The sequence below is a fragment of the Thunnus thynnus genome, chromosome 21 (genome assembly GCF_963924715.1).
Source record: "Thunnus thynnus chromosome 21, fThuThy2.1, whole genome shotgun sequence".
Classification (NCBI taxonomy): Eukaryota; Metazoa; Chordata; class Actinopteri; order Scombriformes; family Scombridae; genus Thunnus; species Thunnus thynnus.
In genome coordinates, this window is record NC_089537.1 from 17120929 (window position 1) to 17142416 (window position 21488).

General features: G+C 39.3%; 1 protein-coding gene across 8 annotated transcripts in view; it reads right to left on the reverse strand.

Moving 5' to 3' along the window:
- Nucleotides 1-21488, reverse strand: part of ctnnd2a (catenin (cadherin-associated protein), delta 2a) — a 278500-nt gene that overhangs the window by 48021 nt on the left and 208991 nt on the right. For all 8 annotated transcript variants that reach the window (XM_067578419.1, XM_067578413.1, XM_067578414.1 and 5 more), the window contains 2 exons: nucleotides 12702-12888; nucleotides 649-766 (listed from right to left, as the gene is read on the reverse strand). In XM_067578419.1, the coding sequence (XP_067434520.1) occupies nucleotides 649-766; nucleotides 12702-12888 (305 nt within the window). The remainder of the gene's footprint in view (nucleotides 1-648; nucleotides 767-12701; nucleotides 12889-21488) is intronic.

Genomic DNA, 21488 nt, shown 5'->3' on the forward strand with positions numbered 1-21488 from the left:
ACCTGCCAATCAGTCTTTGTTTCTGAGGCGACAGCAGAACTCCTCTGGTGACTGCAGTCAGATGGTGGAGAGGGGCGTGCGGTTTAACAGTGATTAAGGATGGCCATTTAGAGAGGCTGGGAGACAGGGAGACCTTGAAAAATCAGCCATCCACAACACTGTTCATGTTATATTGACTGGCCCACACATACTGTGTCATGAACACACATAAACACTCAAAGCCAACATGAACATGTCCTCGCTCAGAAAAATGCAGACAATAAACCCACTCAACCTGACTACTGGCGGAGCTAAACAGCGACAACAAATGCTACGAGACTTTGAATTTGAGAGCTTTAATTCACCCCAAATAATGAAAAAAAAAACATGTTGATGTTCCTTGATAACTAAAAGGCTTCTTCTTTGTTGCGGCCGGAAGTAGAAAGAGGTTCATCCATTTTTTTTGGATTTGTGACCTCCTGTGTGAATATTTTGGCAGCTTGTTTTTGCTGACATAAGTGGGATCAGGTCAATTTTCTGTCCTGATTTAGTTTGAAAATACACAAATAATCTTGCTTAGTGTAGTTTATACAAAACAAAATGGATAGAGATGGAAAGACAAATAAGAGTATGAATGCATTCATACTAAAATAACAGTAACACTCATACCTTGCTATCGATCTCACTGCTGCCCAGAGAGGTCTGGATGACGTAGAGCAGAGCATCTGTCAGACCGTCACACTCCCTCATCCTTCGTCTCGCCTCCTCACCTGCAGAGCTTACATTCCTGCAAGACACACACAGAGCGCTGGTCAGAGTGTGTGTGTGTGTGTATGTATGTATGTGCCTGTGTTTGCCAAATAGAAAGAGAAAGGTAAATGGAGAAAGAAAGAGAGTTGGTGGGGAGGGAAGATAAGACAGAAAGACAGATGAAAGAAAAAAGAAAGCTGGTAACGAGAGGTATAGAGAGACAGAAGCAGGGAGAGAGAGAAAGAGAGAGTGAGTGAGTGAGAGACAGATACCAGGGAACCTGGCAGCTCTCCCTAAACTAAACAATTGAAAAGGGAGCATTAAAATTCTGGATACATCTCAATCTATGCCCCGAAGGCTCGCTTCAATTTAAAGCACTTGACTTGAGTCCAAATAAAAAAAAAAAAAGAAAAAAGAAAAGAAAAGAAAAGAAGAATAAGAAAAAAAAGCAGCTTTATTCAGACAGTTGGTAGCTGAACTTCACAGCCAATAGTCACACCAACGCTGCTTTGATAATTTAACAATATTGTTCCATTTATTATTAGCAGCTTTGCCAATATGATGCTCTGAGATAATGAATAGAATTTAATTGAACTCGAGGTACAGGTGGGTGGTGTTGGGTTAGATTTGTTTGGGTTTCAACATGGAGCTGTCTGTGACAGAGATATGCTCAGTACCAGACACTGACTCATGCATGAAATTATCACTTGCTTCTGTCAATAACATGAATATGAAAATGAACTTTGTAGCATTTATAAAAAGGTGCGCTTGTTGATGCCTGGTGTATGAGCCCATCATACTTCCCCTTTTTGCAACCCTGTTGGAACTTCATCCATAAGTAGTTGACACTTTCCAAGATAAATGTATATATATATATATATATTTATTCTATAATAAATTATAGAATGAGCCTACAGTGCTTTTTTGATTCTGCCTACAAGTAGACATAAAGCAAAATGATGCCTTATATTAATGCTCAGAAAGAAGAGACAGTGTTGAATGTTTATTTAACTTGAGAAATTACATGATTTAAGGTCACTCAACATTACCCCCTTGACCTGAACATAATGAGTACACTGAAGTAATGAGGGACTCTACAAGTATAAATTATGATATTATAAGCTTTATGTAAATTCAATAGTATGCACTTCATATCAACACAATTGGAGACAGATACGATGCAGCATAGCATGGTACATTCTGGATAGAATTCATACCATCAGTGCTGATAAGAACAGTGCTGCTACTAATGAGATGTGACCAAAAAAAAAAATCAAGAAACAGATGAATACATTTTGAATTGACTAACAACTTTGAAAGCAGCTGTGCCAGAGATAGAGATATGAAGACAAAATAATAGTCAGGTTTATACAAAAAAACACAGGCGACTTCACACCCAGCTTTCCTTCTCTGAAGTTAATTTTCCAAAGAAGCATCATGAATTCCCGCAGTCTCCTGCTCAAAAATACCATTCACTGAAATATAACACTAAGAAATGTTTCAAAGTGAGTATAGTGTATCATGCTGCTCTTTGTGTTGACAGCCTTTAGGGAAATAGAAATTAGAGCTATAACAAGCATAGTCTAGTATGTTTTTTGTCTTTCTACATTATGAGTAAATACCCAAGAGATAAATGTATACAAGCACACTCTAAAAGTCTTAAAACCTCACTGTCATGGTCACTGAATAGATTTTCTCAGCAAATCAATTCTTGTCAATTCAGTTGAATAGAGATGATGGAAGGAGACATTTGTGGTTCTCTAACAATGTTCCATTACACAATATTGTCTTGTTATCACAATAAGTCTTGGAAAAGAGCCCAGGGAGTGAGACAAGACAAAAGCACACTAACCTAAGTTTGCATTTGTCATTGTCGTCATACAGCTCTATCACAACCAACACAACTGTGTGAATATACAGCCACGGCTTTTATGTTTTTTTTTATATCTCTACATTTATTGGCTGGTTGATATACACTAATCCTTTATTTGTGGACAATTTTGCAATGAACTTCCATTATGCTGCCTTACAGATAAGGGGATGTGGGGACAGACGAATGACCAAACGGATGGCAAGAAATCAAAAGAATTAACAAAGCAATTACTTAAGTTTAGTGACATGAATTTAAACATCTTCCTTTATAGGTGAAATGTCAAAAAAACAGATGAGATAGACAATAGAAGTATGAGCGAGGAGACAATGTGGTACTATGAAGGAATAAGTTCATCCATCATATTGGCATAATAAAGAGATCACAGCTTTTTCACCACTCTATGAGATGAGGTCAATCATTTATTGTACTGATGAGAAAGAAAGAAGAGAGAGTGAGAGGAAGACACAAGAACTCAATTAAAACTTCACGTTCACGGCTCCTCGCTTCCAAGAGAAGGTCAAGTCATTTTCACCAGCTCTGAATGCTAATGGGCAAACAAGCACACGATGGAAAACCCGCTTAGCAGAGACACAATTCTCCGTTGAGTCGATATGAAACAACAGAGAAGTGAAAACACTTCACCTTGACTAATATTTAAGCACCAGAGACAGGAGGTGGGTGGGTGACAAAGAGAGAGGATGGATAATTTATTGCTTTAACGCTCAGCCTTGACTATGCTGACTTCTACTGAGATTTCCATCAAGTTTTTAATCTGATGCTTTATCATGGGTGGAGGGGAAAGCACTTGGTTGTGCACATAAATGTTTAAGCAAGAGAACTTTCACAAAATCTGAATGTTTGCCTGCATAGACGTATTCTGTCAAGACTGAATGAGTGCCTGAGACTGCCCTTCATTTCTTTGTATATTGATTGCCTAAAATTTACAGTCCTCAACTAAGAATGGGGAATAACACAGAGTTGAAGGATCTTTTCAATTTACTTTAAATACACAGATAGGATTTTATTGTCTTGCACATACTGACAGGACGCAAAGTTGTTGATGTACATAAAACTTCAGTTAGATGTATCAATCCTGTGGCCGTTTGTGAAAGTGCAGTCACTTTAACTGCAACTATTCCATCAATGTTTTCAAAGATATAGTGACTTACTCTTACTCAGTAACAAACAGGCATTAATATACATATAAAATAAAGCATGATTATGCAACAAAATGGCATATGTTGTACCCAAATTGTATTCAAAACACAGTAAAAAAATATGGGATATGAATAGCTTCAGAGAACTTTTCCAAAACAGACATTGTGCTTTTGAAGACTGGAAATTGGAACCAATGACAGCTTTGAAAGTGGAGCCTTCATCTAGTCAGGTGTAAGATGGGTTCATTTTGATGACAGTGAGTGAATACAGCCAATTATGTGATCCATTGATTCTTTTTGCAAAAGAGAAAGTAACTCTGTACACTGCTTTTTTTATTCCAAGATAATTATTAGAAACTACAAAGAGAATTGGAGAGGTTGAACAAAGCTGTACTACTGCCTGTCGTCACTATTGTCACCACTGTCACTACTTTCAAGGTTCCTGTCTTCCAACTGTTAGTATCACATTGTGCTTCTCAGCCATGCCATGCAAATTATTCTGAAACCTTTTAAATACCTAGAAATGAAAATGATTCTGATGTTGGTGTTGTACTGTGTTAAGTCCATAACTACATTTACTTCCTGATATGCGCTATTAAATAGCTTGTGTCCGTCTGGACCAACTGCTCTGGAAAGGCCTGTACACAGCTGCCCCACGAACAGAAGACAAATGTTGCCATGTGTGCTTTTGTGTGCACATATAAGAAAGAGAACAACACAAGTGCCTGCACAGTGTGCATGAATGTGCTTGTGTCTGTATTGTGTGTGTGCGTATGCTGTCTGTGCAAATGTGCTTGTTAGTCTAGTGGCTCGGTAATGAAGCATGAAATATTGTGCCTTTCTGCAACACGCCTTTCCCTCTGTGCTAGTTACTGACAAACAGTGAGGCCAGAATTTCATATGTGGGAAATAAAGCCTGCTAACTTTTTTTTTTTTTTTCTCGGGGTGTAATGTGTCCTCAGGCATCCTCACATCTTACTGTGTTGCATCACAGAATATTTAGATAAGGCTAGCTTGTTTGTTTGAGTCAGTTTCCTCACACTAACATAAGGGATTCATGGTCCCTGCTAACATAATCTGTACATATGGTATTCACTCAGAGCGAGAGAGAGAGAGAGAACAGATCAGATGACATATTTCATGAGAAGATGAAGGATGAGTATGGAAGGTGACATTTTTAAGGTTTTAATGGAATGTGAGCACCTACATGCTGGTTTTCAGTTACTTGTGTATGTATGTGAATGAGGGTGTCTGTGAATGTCTTTAAATCTAACAGGTAATCTCTACTATTTAACAACTCCATTACAGGCTTACACTTCATCCTATCTGATGTCACTCCTCATTAATTCAGTCTAACTCATTAGCTTGCATCGTTAAATAATTACCTACTGAGCAAAAAGACACAGAACTTGATTAAGTATCCCATTCAGAATTTAACAGTTGTTATTTTAGCTGCAGTTAAATAACAGGAAAGTGCCATTGGTGCCAGCGCTGAAGAGCAAGCCACTTCCCAACTTCATTTCTGAAGGTTTTGAAAAATGCATTGTGTACTAGTTCTGGTAATGTTTGCCATTAGATGGTAATATTCAGTAATCTCTGTCATCCTGAAGTGTAATAAACAACATTTGGTTTACTCTCAGGGGAAATTTGGGAGAGAAGTGTGGCAGTGATGTGGCATGAGCCCTCTTTCAGGGAAACAAATTAATAACAAAATATTTGCTGGAGTGCTGCTAGGCCAGCATCATCAGAAGTATAGAATGAGACAAAGACGTCTTTTTTTGGAGCAAATGACGACAAAAATATAAGGGAATGAAGAAACAAGAAAAAGATGGCTGAATCGAGTGAAGTACAGTATAGGACTGTAAAATAACTTAAACTGACAAAAGTTATATCAGATATAAATAAAGTAAAGAGAAGTATTCAATGACAACGATGAAACACCTTATCAGCTCAGATTGTTCAGGTTCCAGGTAGCCTTGGTTAGAGTGCAGAAGCTGTGTCATATGAAGAACTTTTAAGGATAGTTCTCATTGAAGCAGGAAGGTTGTTAAAAGCTCACCCAACACCACCCACATTTATTACATTCATTTTAAGCCAATGAAATGGGGGAACCGTTGCATTTTACAGAATGAAGGTTATGCATATACACTTATATACGTATAAGAGCTGCCCAGAACACATACAGCCTTCTTTTATTGGCCACTGCTTTACTGGATAATCTTATGAACAAGTTATGTCCCTTGCTTAAAAGGATAGTTGTGGCCAGCATCTAACATCCCTCACCCCATTTTACCTTCCAGCACCTGGAAGTTACCTTCCAGTCTAGCAACCTGTCAAACAGTTTTATCTGCAAACCTTTAGGCTAAAACCTTTAGACTCGAATGGTTTTATGTTCTTTTTATATTTTATTTTATCTCACTCTGTTTGATCACTCCTCAAGATACCTGTTTTTTAGGGCTGTAGTCTGCTGGTCGACTGGTCGATTAGTTGGTCGATATGCTCTCGTCCGAATAATCTCTGTGTTATTTTCATAAGGAGAAAAGTGCTACATCAGTAGCTTTCCAGGATTAATCCATTATTTCCTGCGGCAGGAGGGACAGACTAACGGGGGTGTATTCAAAACACCCGTTGTTTTCTTTGAACTCGCCCAACCTAATGGAGACTGCTGGGTCTAACTGTACTAAAGGTTTACTGAACATACTGAACGTTTATTGAATCTGTGTTTCTCCATAATGACACAACGAGAACCCCCGCCAGGCCAAAAAAAATATTTTTTATTATTTGATTTCCGAATGAATATCCATTCATTCAGAAATCGAAAGCGTTTGGGAGTCTCTGTGCAGCGCTGTTCCGGTACATGAGTCAACCTCTGTCGTTGCCTGGGAAACTATTGATAGCGTGGCTCCGTTAAGGAGTATGTTTGCGTAGCGAGCGGGAAAGAGCGAGGGGCAGAGAAGTGACGGTGGATTCGAGCGGGGCCGAAGAAAAGGTTAGTAGTAAGTTGTCAGTCTGGCAGTAAATGTACAGTACAGACTACAGTGTGTCAGTTAATAAATGCTGAAAAGTCAAGTCTGTTGTTTCCCCAAATGCTTGAAAAGTAAAGGGGGTTAGCGCCAAAGTTAGCAACAATGGGCTAGCATAACCTGAAGACACAAAACAGAGAGATACAGAACAGAGAAATGTGACTGCTGAGTTTACTGTGCACTCTGTTTCCACCATTGCAACCAGAAATGCCAAAAGAAGAATGTTTCACTGTGTCCATTATTGGTATGGTAATGCAAACAAAATAAAAAAATATCTATAATCACAATAAAAGCATCGTTAAGGGTATTGTAACATATAGACAACGGTTAACAACACACATACTTTAATATTATGTGTACTACTGAAAAGTAGCATCCACACATAAGTGAGAAGAAGTTCACTAACAAGCTCCTTGGTATCTGCAGGAGCTGACTCGGCAGTCATTATAGTTTGGCAAAGCTGAACATGTATTTCACCAATTACCCTGTTTAAAAGATACTAGACAGGTTATACATTTTTCATTTAACATTGATTTTTCTTTTCAGGGTGCCACAGTATACGTCAGCAAATGTGTCAGTCACCTTTTATAGTTTTAGCTGTTTAAAGATCCATGCAACATGTAGAGGAAAGATGTGAACATGAGTGAATCTCGGGCAGATGGCTCTCTAATGTTGCTCAAGAAACAAATGACCGCTGAGTGACTTTGTCTCAAACAGCTGGTGTGTGCTGGCCCTGCACAAGTGTGTGTGTGTGTGTGTGTTTGTGCGTGCATGTGTGTGCCAGAGCACAGGCAGCAGAGGGTCATCACCATATGGCACACACATGCATATAAACCAGGTAATCAATGAAATAAATATGGAAACAACCTCATCCGTGACCACACACTCCTTATTCTTGATTCATCTAATAACTCATTCTCCTGCTGTCCCACATTTGTGGGTGTCTGAAATGAAATAAATTGAAAGCGTTTATGAGTGTGTGATCCCAATAAGTACAGAAACAGACAAAGACACACATACAAGCAGTGTGTACAGTGTGGAGGCGGCAGGTAGCGTTTTTTTCTCTGGCTTGGCTGTAAACCAAAAACCTGCAGGGAGGTAAACAGCCCCTGAACGGAGGATATGGAAACCCCTCCACAGGAGACCTTGCGCTTGGCCTGATAACACTGTATGTGTGTGTGTGTGTGTGTGTGTGCGTAAGTCTGTGCGTGGGTGCGTATGTGTGAACAGGGAGGGGTCTTTAATGTCCACCACCCAATTAGACAACATATGGGTCCATCAGCATCATTAGCTGCTTGGCCCACATTTGATATACGCACACATGAACACACAAACATGCATGAAAATACACACATGCATAGATACACACACGCTAACACATACCCATAATCGAAATACCCGATGCCCTGACACCAGTTCATTTCCATTATCACATGCAACTTCCCCATGCTGGCTGTGATTTCTGAGATTGATTCAGTTTAACACCTTTTATTTTCAATGGGCACCAATATGCGTGCGCGTACATGTACACATATATACACACGCATTATACACATATACCCCAAGATACATGCATACATATGGGCACACAAATGTACACAATGGACATGTACACACCGTTTTACACACACACAAGCTCACATAGCAAAGGGATTATGAGCGAGGTGAAAGGTCTGAAATTGAGCTGAAGTACACTGGGACTCGAACATTGTGGCCTTGTGCCACTTTAACCCCTCAGAACAGATAGTGAGATAGAAAACAACCTTGGACAACAGCAGAAACACCTTCATTACTCTCTGTGTCTCAGCTCCCTTCTTTGAGAACCTGTTAGTCTCTCCTTCTCATTGTTCACCAGCTCTACATTCTCTCTGTTCTAATCTTCAGATACATTTTATTTCAAGAGTCTTTGAGATAGTATCTCCTGCCGAGACTTCAGCCACCATCTCAATACTATGGAGATGAACAGAATTTAGTTTGTGATATGCCAAAAATAAAATAAAATACATTTCAATATCTTAACAGCAATGTGTCTTTCAATCTACATGAGTAGATACCAAGGGAGGTTAATTGGAAAAAATATGTTTTTTGTGATTTGGGTGATATAACTTTTTATATTTACCACTTCTTTTCTGCATGCATGATATGTAAAGAAGAAGAATCATTTCAGCTCATTTTGCCTTAAACAGCAAATATCCGAGGAAAATTCAATGAATGTGTTTATTTTAGATTTTTACAAATTGTAGCTCCCAGGATACACAGCCCATTCAAAATACAAAACGTATAATCTCTGATGCAAACCACTATTTCTTCCAACTGCAAATGAGAAAACATTTCAGAGGCAATAACCCATTGGGCCATCCTCTCAATCCCTATGTAAAGTGTCATCCCATCCACACAGCGGTGAATAAAATAATGTAATCCAATAAAACAGCCTCCCCAATGTAATATTTATTGCAAATGCAAAGCCAGTCCCGGCGCCAGAGGAAAGTAAATGGCTGGGCATTTGGTTTTTATGCAAACAGGTACCCCCACCCCCCCGCTAACCTCAGCTAGCCACTTTCAAACTTCTTGCTCTGGCGTCACACGCTGACACACAGCTGCTGGGCGGTTAAAAACTCTGATTAACAGTTAGTCACTGCTGTGAACTGAAGCTCAGAGGGTTAAACGAGCTTCTTATAAACAGAAAGAAACAACAGAAACATTAAAAAAAGAGTGAAACATAAAGTGTAAAGGTGACAACTGTTGCTGAGGAGCAGCAGAGATACTTAACGCGAGGACAGATGTCTCATGTCACTCTAAATCAAAAGGATAAAAAAACACACAAACAAGACAGGAGTTTTTTTTTTTCCCCTCCCTGTGAATTTTATTTTATTATAAAATAAAAATAAAACAAAATTCACAGGCCTGACCCTCCAGAGCCCACCCATAATGCCGGATCTGTGCAAAGCCATGAAAGAACTGAATTAGATTTGTACAGGTGTTTGTGATATTGAGTTATTGTGTATAATCATCTAGTCCTGTACCACAGCCCCCACATCAGTTCCTGTGCTGTTAAGAATGCTAATGACGAGAGCCGAAGAGGTATATCACCGAATATTTTACTGAATTCCAAACACTTTTCTAGCTGACACTGTCTGTAATTACTTTCAAGCAATACAAGAGCCAGCTGTAGTTTAACTTCAGAATTAAAACACTTCACAATACAGTAGTACAACAAGAGCTATTGTGCTCTCATGTTGAGGATATTCTTACTGTTGAAATTAATTAGCTGATACAGATTAATGTCTTTATAAACAGTAGTGTGTCCCCGCTGACTGGCAGGAGATGTACATTTGACTCCTCAGCCAGCAGTCAGAGAGGTTTGACTGAAACACATTCAAAAGTTAATATTCATAATTATACATTACAGATATTCGGGAAGACCAAAATTATGCAGATAGTATTCATATTTAAAATGATTACAAAAGGAACAATGACCGAAGGTGGTGGAGCCTTTGCTTCGGCATACTGACTGCATACACACATGAGCATGCACACAATGTAGCACCTTACACACAAAATTATGTGAATACGTACAAAAACCTGTTTGTAACATCTTCAGAACGGCTTTGAAATCCTTTTGAGGAACATTCAATAGCTGGAGATAAGCATTCGAAACAGCTTGAGAGGAGCTCGGCAAAGCGAGTGGGGTGAGGTTTAATCCAGAGGCTGCTGGTGGTTGATTGAGTACACAGCTCAAAGAGAGACGGCCAAGTGGACATGTAGTTTTTTTTTTCTAAACCATCTCAGCCCTCTGCGGATTTTGTGTGAGTGTGTGTGTACATAGATGAGAACGTGTTGTTGATGGGATCAAGGAGGAGGGTCGCCGTTCTGTGTTAATGACGTACAACCAGTCAGCATAGAAACACACAGCCACAATTAAAAATCAATACTATTCCAGCATTTGTGCAGGAGATTTTACTGTGTATAGTTGTTGAATTTTCATCATCACTAATTTTCAGTATCAACAAAAGTATAAAGCACGTTGTTACATGTAAAGTATTGATTTTTCTGTGATAAATTTCTGAAATTAGCAAAAGTGGTTTGAATTGTTGTTTGACCTCTTGTAGACCTAATATGGCTATAAGCTTATCTTGAATATTTATCTACCAATACTACTTTGGATGTAGAGTACTCTTATTGGCATTCACACAGACAATTTATCTGTGAATCATATGGATAAATATCTTTTACCAGATATCTTCCAGCGGTTGTTACTGCTACTGTATGGTCATCAGGATGAGTTTAAAAAGACTGAACTTCTGACTCTGTTTTGGCAGTCGTTTAAGTCAGCAAATAGTGACATGTCAGCTTAGCTCAGTGATGTACTTATCTGTAGCAACATTAGATGGCTTAATTTAAAATAGTTTATTAAACTTAAGACATCAGGTTCATTTCTGTACATGCTCTGTCAGGCTCTCGACATATTTTTAAAGAAATCAAGAGAAAACTCCATACACAAAAGAGCTCAGACTATTAATCTTAACAACCTTTAAATGAACTTACTGTACACATGTGAACAGTCATCAAACACGCATGCCATTAGCGGTTGTCACACTGTGCACCATGCTGATTTGACTGAACACACACACACACACACACATACACATAGCTGTAACACTGAACCCCCTGGAGGCTGTCTCATTCCTACATGTGGCCTCTCTTCAATTATCAAGGAAATAATCCACATGTACAGTCCTAAGCTTCAGAAGCTAAGAAATAGAATGAAAATGAATAGATATTGCAATAGTAATTATCATACTGTGTCCATACTGTGGTTAAAAATCTATTTTTATTTAAACCAGTGTTTATGTCAATTGAAGGTGACTGGTTATAGCCACAGTCACTCAAGCATAGTAACTGACTAGTAAAACCATAATTTACTGCTTGTTATAGAGCAGCTTCACTGGAGCATTGGGAGTTACTTCTTGCTCAAGCACCCATCAGCACTGGTTGTTCATAGAATTCATACATTTAAACTGTTTTGTTTATAATAGTTTTCTGTGGATTTAAAAAGGAAGTCTAGTGGGCCCTTCCAAATCATATTTATTTTAAAAATACTTCATTGTAGTGATATTTTCTTTAGTATTGGCATTAGAACATTTTGTTTCCATGTTAGTGTCTACTATGCACAGGTACTGAATACACAGTTTTTCAATGTTTAGGAAACGTAACTTTTTCATTTCATAAATCCATGATACACTGCAAAACAGCTGACTTGTGATGATCAAATTTGTCAGACTATAGAAAGGTCACAAACAAGCCTCCTGAAGAACAAAGCTGTTAGTTGTTCTTCATTATGCCGAGCTTTAACAACTAAAAAAAACATATTTTATCAGCACACTGCACCAAAAAGAAAGTCTTGACACACAAAGGACCCATACAAGTGGAGGAGTTGTTACTATGGTTACCAGCGCGAGTTAGTGCGAGAGAGAATGAGTGAGAGTATGCACAGACTATTGTTTATGGTTTGTAAATATATGCATCTATAATCACGAAGCAGTGAAGATTCAACAGAGATAAAATTCCATCTCATACAAAAAAAACTGTCTCATTACGGTAAATCTCAGTTGGTATTATCATTTGATTCATGATTTTGCACACACACAGCTGACTGACAGACTGTGGAGCCTAATGAAACCATGGTGAGTTATGTATACTGCTACTGTATGACTGCACCAAATCAATAACATGACAACTTAATTTATAAACTGTATTTCCGAGGGATAACAAAGGAAGTTAAAACACATACAGTATGTGTACATGTTGTGGTACGCTTATACATGTGTGAGGAAAGAGAGAGAGGAGGGAAAAGTGACTAGACAGAGACACTGAGAGTAAACAGTACGTGTGTGTTGTCCAGTGTATGTGTGCTTTTACCTGAGGCAGCCTGTAGCATTGCGAAGCACCTGGGAAGTATGGAGGTGAAGCTTGCGGTCATCATGGTGATTGGGGGACGAGTCCCAGTTGGAGTGGGGTATGATTACACTATTGGTCAGAACCGCCAGGGCGTCCTGGATGATTGGCATCTTCAGAGCATCGCATGACGACAAGTTCCACAATACGCCTGCACACACACACACGCACGCACGCACAAAGAAACACACATTAAGAAATATGGTTTATTTTTGCATTACTGCAGTAAATAATAATTAAAAAGAGTGTTGTAGAGAAAATGAAGTAATTAATGTACTAAAGTAATTAAGGGCAAACTGGATGTGTCTGCAATACTGAAAAACACTCCATAATACAAATGTAATCCAGGTTGTTAATTATCCATTTGTCAACAGAGGAAATCAAACTTTTTCCAAGTAATTAAGCACATAAAATGGAAATAAAACAAATGAAAAAAACAACAACTTCATATTCATATCTGCAAAAGATCTTGCAGCAATTCAAACTTTCTGCTGTGTAACATTTTAAATGTCCTTATTTGTGATCTTCATTTAAGAACAGTTAAATACATTAAGCTGCTTAGGAAATAGATGTCTCTCTCTTTGTAGGTTTTTCTACAGTGCACAGCTTGATGCATAACAATCTTTCTATTAATGTTTCTGTCAAATCTGTGTTCTCACAGCACAAGCCGACAGCTAAGTGCAGACAGCACTCTTTTCCACTTTGCTTTTTCACCTCTTCATTCCCCTCTGTCAACTTTCCGCATGTCATCATTTATAAGCACATATTTTATGGAATTTTAAAGCAAATGGTTCCATTAACCTCTCAGAGATGTCAAAGGAAATACATTTGGTTGTGTTTTGTGAGGTCAGAGCAGCTTGGGCTTGCCCCTCTGATTGGTTTGAGAAATTAAAATAACCTGAAACTTTTTTTTTAACCTACTGCATGATGATATTGAGCAAAGCCAGACCTTTCACCTGCACTGGCACATCACAAATGAAATGTGGAGGTACTTGAGGACTGGAAATGCAGGACGAAAATTACCCCTCATTTTTATCACTTTTACAAAACACCACCCACTCTTTTATTCTGGAACCAGACTTTGCAGTCTACCTGATACTGATGATATCTGAGGAAATTAATTAGTTTGTTGGTCCAGGCGGAAAGCCAACTGTCCAACCAGTGTATCATTTGCTACACACTGAGTGGTGCAGGACACACACGCACACATTACACAAATACACTCTAAGCATACGAAACTGCACGCAAATATATACTTGCTGGCAAAAAAACTTGCTAGTTTGTACGTACACAGTGATACATTCAGTAAACTGCAAGTAAATACATACATGCGCACTCACATGCATGCTAAGTCTTAATCACACACAGTATGGGTACAGGCATGCACACACCCACGCGTGCACGCACGCGCACACACACACACACGCACACATTCACTCAAACAAACACACTTTTTCTTCCTCTTGTCAGATGGAAGACCAGATGCCTTTTCGCAGACGGGTGACAGCTCTAGCCTTGTTGGTCAGCTGTGACACAATCACGCACATACAAACCACACATTCTTACACACACACACACAGGTCACATCAGCATTTGCCCATTGCAAATATGTTAATTAGTCCCTACTGCTTGTACTGGTCATCCCTACTGAGAGAGAGAGAAAACAGATAGTAACAAACAAAAAGATTAAATGTGTGAAACAGAGGGTGACAAAGATGAAAGTCACAAAAATAGAAAACTAATGAGAGGGGAAGAGAGCTGGAGGAGCTGAGTGATGGTTTAGGGAGACAGGAACAGATTGAGACAACGGAGGAGACATGCAACGCGTTTTTAATGTGACAAACTATAAAAAGCTGCAAATGTCGGAGGTCACCATGTCTCAAGCATCTGGTGTCGGACTCCAGATGTAGCAGGTCCCAGGTGACAGATGTCATTCATTTGCGCAGTTACCACACAAACAGAATGGGCACAATTCAGACACTGTATGGTCTGCACAGAATGAACCATGTATATAGAGGCTGTAAGATAAAAGATGTCCTCTTCATTCCACAATACAGTATGCACAGTACAATTTTTCATTAGGTCTTGTTAGATATAAATGTGAATTAAACATAGAGATACTGTCTGTCATCTGAAATGACAGCAATACTGAAGTTGAGCAAGTTGCTGCATTCCTTAAAACTCCAGAGAGGCGGCTCTGTAGCTAAATCTGACCTCTGACCTACCTGTGTTAATGGGCGATAAAAAGAGAATATTCTGTTTAGAGGCTGAAAAAAAAATCACCAAAAAAAAAAAAGGATTTGCTCAACTTGTGTCAGGCATATATGATAGAGAAATCCGAAAAAATTCTACTAAAAAGACTGAGATGGAGAAAAGAGTCAGGACACTAATAATGAACATGAATTAAGCCTCATAACCTTTACTTTAACTGAAACACTGTTCACAAACTGCTGTGGAGGCACTGGGTGTTGACTGGCAGCCAGTTTTGTGTCGCCAACAGCAACGCCAGTGTTGATGCCTTACAGTACACTGCGCTAGTGTCAGTCATAATGACAATCTGCAATTGTCAGACAAAGGGTTGGAAGGAAAATCCAGCCAAGAAAAAGAGGGGGAATGAGGAAACAATGAAGAAGAGAGAATAACATTACAGAATAGTGGATGTTACATAAAAAGGGAACAAAAAAAGATTACAAAATGAGATGTGAAAAGAAGCCACTCAGTGCATTTACATGCACTTAAGTAATCAGGTTACTCAGAGAAAGCCAGTAACACAGGTAATTGGAGAACATGTTTAGATGCACTGCAGTTACCTGGTTACTGTGAATCTGCATATACAGTGGAGACCGCTTATAGTGATCACGTCTGTCCGTCTCAAATTGATTCCTATAAGTGGATAATTTATTTTGACCAATTTTTTTTCTTTTTCTGTATTTCTCATGCAGATTACCATCTATTTGACATTTGTATATTTATTACATGAATATAAAGTAATGAAACAGACAGCTTCACTATTTACTGAATTTTATTGACTGTTTAAAAGTACAGTACAGGTCTCTGACTTCCATCGTGCCAAATCATTTCTCACCATGCTCTGATTATAATTTTTGATATTTTAAAAGTTTCCTTGCTGAATACAGGAAATGAACACTGGTTTTTAATGACTTTAAAGTCTTTTTAACTGATCTACAGTTCGGCATTACTTCTTGGGCCTGATCCCTGCAGTTTGAGCCGCTGACAGCCACCGTGTGGACGCCACGGCACAGCTGGCAGAGTTGACGGCTAGCGAGGCTAGCTTACCTCCTGTAATTGCTGGATTACAGCTGCTGGTTGTCAGAAATCCAAGGCTGTGTCTGAAACACAGTCATGGGTTATCCACTTGAGAGATTGCGTTTTCTGCAGACAAGGTGAAGGATCCTGAGCTGTCCGGGCTCAGGGCAGAGCTCCTAATCATTGAGAGCCTGATCAGGAAACTGCTTAACCGGCAAGCTAAACTGCCTGGTCGAGCTGGAGACTGCTGGACAAAACCCAAAATGAACACTGTAAGCTGGCTATTTGATTACTATATGCAAATTATTTAAGCAGCATGTGTGTAGGATTCTGTCCCAAGCTTTTTGATCCTTATAAGTGGTTGATCACTGTAACTGTGATCACTATAAGCGGTTTCACTTCACATACAATAGGTCAGTAATCAGATTTCCCCCCACCATTGGATTTTGACTTGTTTATTTTAACTATAGTAGTGACTGTTGCAAACTGACAGTACAGTGAGAGGATAGGTAAACAGGCAGACAGGGCAGAGATCTTCCTCACAGAACAAATGTGTCTGAATTGATCAAACAGTAAAATGTTCAGAAGTGGAAACAAGATTATTTTGAATTATAGAGGCTTCTTTGTGTTAGTTTCAGCTTTACTCTGACTTTGGTATGGAGTTATCTTAAAAAAGAAGTAACATTGCTCCGTGTAATTATCTCTCCTTTCATCCAGCTGCTCTGCTGTTGCTTTCCTTGTCTGCAGTTTTAGTCATGCACATGTGTACTTGTTAGAAGCTGATTAGAAAACTGGTTTCTCATATACGTGACAAATGACTGTAGCCCCGTTACTTAAGTGCGCGTGTATGCACCGATGGACAGACTAAAGACAAAGAAAAACAATGTTAAAAGTTTTTACTCTCAAATTAATTTATAAATATTCAGGATATCTCTAATATATGTGGAAACTAAATGATTAACAAAATGAATTGTGAGAAAAACAGTAAAAGATGAAGTCGGAGTGAGACCATTTTAATGAGAGTCTAACAGGGAGCGAAGAGGAGCCAAATCTGAGAGAAAAAAGTCGAACAACTGTGCAAGTAAAGATGAAGAGACAAAAAATGTGAGTGTGGGAAAAGTTGAAAAGAGAAAAGAAGGCAAGAGAGAGGGAGAGAGCGTGAAAGTGGACGACCATGTGTGTGTGTGTGTGTGTGTGTGTGAGAGAGAGCGCTTGAGAGGACCAGAAGAGGCGGGTGATAATAAGGCGATGACCTTGTATGCTGTTTGGCAGCAATCAAGTGCTCACACTTAGGCTGTATGTGTGTGTGTGTTTGTGATGGTGTCAAGTCTCTTTCCTCTCAATCTCTCTCCTCTTGTGGACTCTTTTCAAACCCAGGTAAAAGCTCAAACACCCAGAAACACAGGCAAAAACACACACACACACACACACACACACACACACACACACACACACACACACACACACACACACACACACACACACACACACAGCAGCACCTTCAGCAAGGGGGAAGACAGGTATTCAGCAAAACACTTCAATTAAATAAAGCTCAGTGCTCTCAAACATTTCTTTCTGTCTCTGTTTCTCTCTTTCTTCCTGTGTCAGTGTGTTTCTCAAGCGGTGAGTGTTGACAGTGTGTGATTGCAATCAGGTTAAAACAGTGTTGTCTCTGATGAGCTGACTAGAACCTGTCTGCTGCCTTGCAGAAAAAGCCACTCAGCTGCCTTTCTTTGTTTTCTCTAGCCACCAAACCTGCACATATACAAATAAAAACCCATGCACATACCACAAAGGGTGTGAGAGGGTGTGGCTCCGATGTTAATTTTTGCAGAGATAGAGAATGTGAAGGAAGAAGGAAAAGAGCAAAAAAAAAAAAAAAAAGGGGGGAATAGACTGGATTGTGCAGTTTTTTCTGGGGCAAGGACATTGTGTCTGCTACTGTCTAACATTGGCCAAATTCAAGGCTGATACACACACACACACACACACACCTGCTCTAGAAACATAGATCTGTAATGCTTCACCAAGCCCAGTGTCCTTATGGGTATAACAATCAGGTGACCAACAGACAATGACATCATACTATAGCTTTTGTGTGTTCGCCTTGTGTGTTTTCTTCCTTTCTCTCTCCCTCTCTTTATCTCTTTCTCTCGCTCCTCTGATTGGTTCCCTTCAGACACTTGACGGACAGTTTCCTAGGAGCTGGGCGGTTTGGGGAAATGGGGAGATGATTGCATGAATTCATGAATAAATGAGAGTATGACTTGTAAGGGGAGAGTGAGGCCTGTTAGGCCTCAAGTGGCGATGTTTTATTAAACAGCCTTCATCTGTGTGGCTCTATGTGAATTAGTTAGCCGCAGGGTCAGAATCCGGTGATGAGTAAAGCCAAAGACGACAAATTACATAGCTAATGTGTCCACAAAAATCTGCGAACGAGAAATCAAGAAAGAAATACTGATTTTCTGGATGATATTGTGGGTGGCAGCAGGTTAACAGTTGCTGACTTCACCCCAGGGTCATAAAACTTTTCTTCCTGTAGGGTTGTGGAAAACATTTGTCAGCACAAGGTAAAGTCCTGCATTGTGGGTGAATTGTCAGTGCCTATGCTGGAGGTTTCAATCCCACCTGAGCCTCCCACAGTGAAAATACTGCAATGAGATTTCTGCAGGACTTTAACAATTTTTAAAGCAGTGAAAAAAAACCTGGTCAAGGCATCTTGTTTCTCCACAGGAATCATCATAATGATTTCAATGGAGCTCTGTCCTCAAGCATTTTTTGAAAGAAGGTTACGAGCTCTGACTTAAATTAAAGTGGCTTTAGCAAATACTATAACAACAGTCGGTACTGAAATGGAGCGGTAATTAATGCCTTGAAGTAAAAGAAAACAAGATGAAGAATTATCCAGCAAAGGGTGGCAACAGTATAATTTGAAATTTTGGTTTGTTGCTAACATCAGCTTGTGCATACAGTCTTTTTCTCTTTGAGACTATTCTAAAACTAACTTGTGGATTTTGAATAGCAACCAAACCAGCATCTCATGTGTCCAAAGTGACACCTGCAGATATGTTTACATTCTGTTTAATGTCCTGCAGCTGAGCAGCTAATTAGCTATTTAGCTGCTAACTGACACACTTTTCCCAAATGAATGTTTGTTTGGTGACTCGTTCAACAAGCTAAGCTGCAGGACAAGACGAGTGTTCATGTTTGTAAGTTGTCATCAAGTTTTGATGATGTGGACACAGGCTGTTTCATTCACCACCATGTTTAAAAGGAGGAAGGTATCATGCCTCATATTGCACTTTAATTTAACAATTGAGTTTTGAATATTTTATATATTTTAAGATTTTATTTAAACATTGGACATCTTGAATGTTGTTTTCATTTAAGACCATGGGCAAAAGTTCATTGCTTTAAGTATTTTACAGAATAAATGGAATGCTAAGTAATATTTGCCTCCCTTTTTTTTTTTGCTAATCTGAAAAACGATCCGATTTGTGATGAGCCATGATACGATCCGAACCGTGAGTTTTGTGATCTGTTACACTCCTAGTGCAATACATCATTACAAATAGAGGCAGTAAATATGTATTACATTTTGCTTTAGGACTGTAATGTTAGCATATCTAAGCCTAATTATTCTACAATTGTGTCTGCTTTTCAAAGAACGAAGATGACCAGCCAGTGGTTGAAAAAAATGCTAGAATCAACTATCAACTAAAGAGTTGTAAATTGAAAGTGTTTACACAAATGCTGGAATTTTAACCATTACTTCCCTCAGCAGTTACCTCTCAGCTCATCAACCATTTCAGAGCAAGCAGCAGCAGCAGCAGAAGCAGCAGCAGCAGCAGCAGCTGGGGTATGTCATGGTCCACTGCCTCAAGGTGAGCCCACGAGTAAGGATAGCATCTCCTATTGACACCCAAAGCCTCTGCATCGACCAGACTTTGACTGACAGGCCCGGAAGCCTTGACTTCATCCTATCTACCTCACGCTGACACCAAGGAAGCCAATAAAGCTTGTCTAAATTTAAACTTCACAACCGACAGGGAGATAGGGTAAACTGTTGAGGGAAGGTTTTTCCGGTCACCAAAAAACATATGCCCTGTCTCATTTCCCCAGACCTAAATGGATTCTTTAATCACAGAGAGTAGGGAAGTGCGTTGATGAAGCTGACAACACAGAGGCAGTAATGAGGAGTCTGACTTGTTATGACTCGAGCACAATCACTATTTTTTGAGTCAAGCGGTTGAGGATTGTGTATGCACCACAGCCCCCGATGAACCTCTGGTGGTCTCCAACTGCCATTTGCTTGCTTTCAAATCATTTAGCCACCAATTAGCAATGAAGGTCAAGCTTTGAGTAGAATGTAATTTGACAGTGTACTAGATACAATTCCTTCTCACTACCTATCAGTGTAGAGGAGCTAACACGTTTTTTTATAGTGCTTAGTGTGCAGTGTTAACACAATATTGTGGTATTTGCAGCATTGGCCTGAAGAGAAGGAGTTTGTATACACTCATACAGACTCATCTGGGAGCTGCCCATCACAACTACAGTCAAAAACATTTTGGAATTTCATCCAACTGCACTTGGACTATAGATGTAAGAGGAGAGGAGAATGTTATGTTTTTTTCCCCCATCCTACAGTTTTCCAGCCAGTACAAGCATGTCTACCAGTGATCTTTCTGGTTCAAATCCATTTTTCCACCCAAGGCTATTCTATTTTAGAGGAAAATTAATTTTACAAGCTGGGTATTGTTGTGGCCAATATATGAAAACAATTAATACAAATCATTATAGAAATAGTGGACACATGCTGGAAACAGACTGCTTTTAAACAAGTCCAAATGATCAGAGTCTACAATCGGAAACAGCTATTTGGAGGTCTTTAATTAGAGTTTGAGACTGATCCCATGCAGATAAAATGGAAATAATCTGAACACACAAGCATTATATATCACTGTACATAAATTCTTAGCAGAATGGATACATCTCTATTCTTGACAGAAAATACATGTCTAATTGAATTACAGAGTAATCATGCAACAGTTAAAACTGGTGAATTAGAGCACCAGCAGGGTGTTCCACAAGGCAAATTAAGACAGACTTCAAAATATGGTTGTACTGGCATGAAAGCAATTGAGATTTGGAGTTCAATGCTAAGTACGAGAGTACAGAGACAACAGGGTATCGTGATACATGACACTGAGTGACTCAGCCAGCCAGCAGGGGAGAGCCAGACAGAAAATGGCAAAGACAGAAAGAGTCAGAGAAAGAAAGTTAAGCAGTGTTTTGACCACAGGAACTTTCACAAAGTACTAAGAACCTTTTGAGGAACTCAGTTCCTCTACCTGTGTTTCCACCGGAGGGACCAGGGTCTAAATTAAGTTCCAGGGAGGTTGTTTTACCCCCAAAAAAGTCCCTACTCGCTGATTGGTCAAACACACACAGTGCAGCGGCTTCAACTTGTGTGCAACAAGG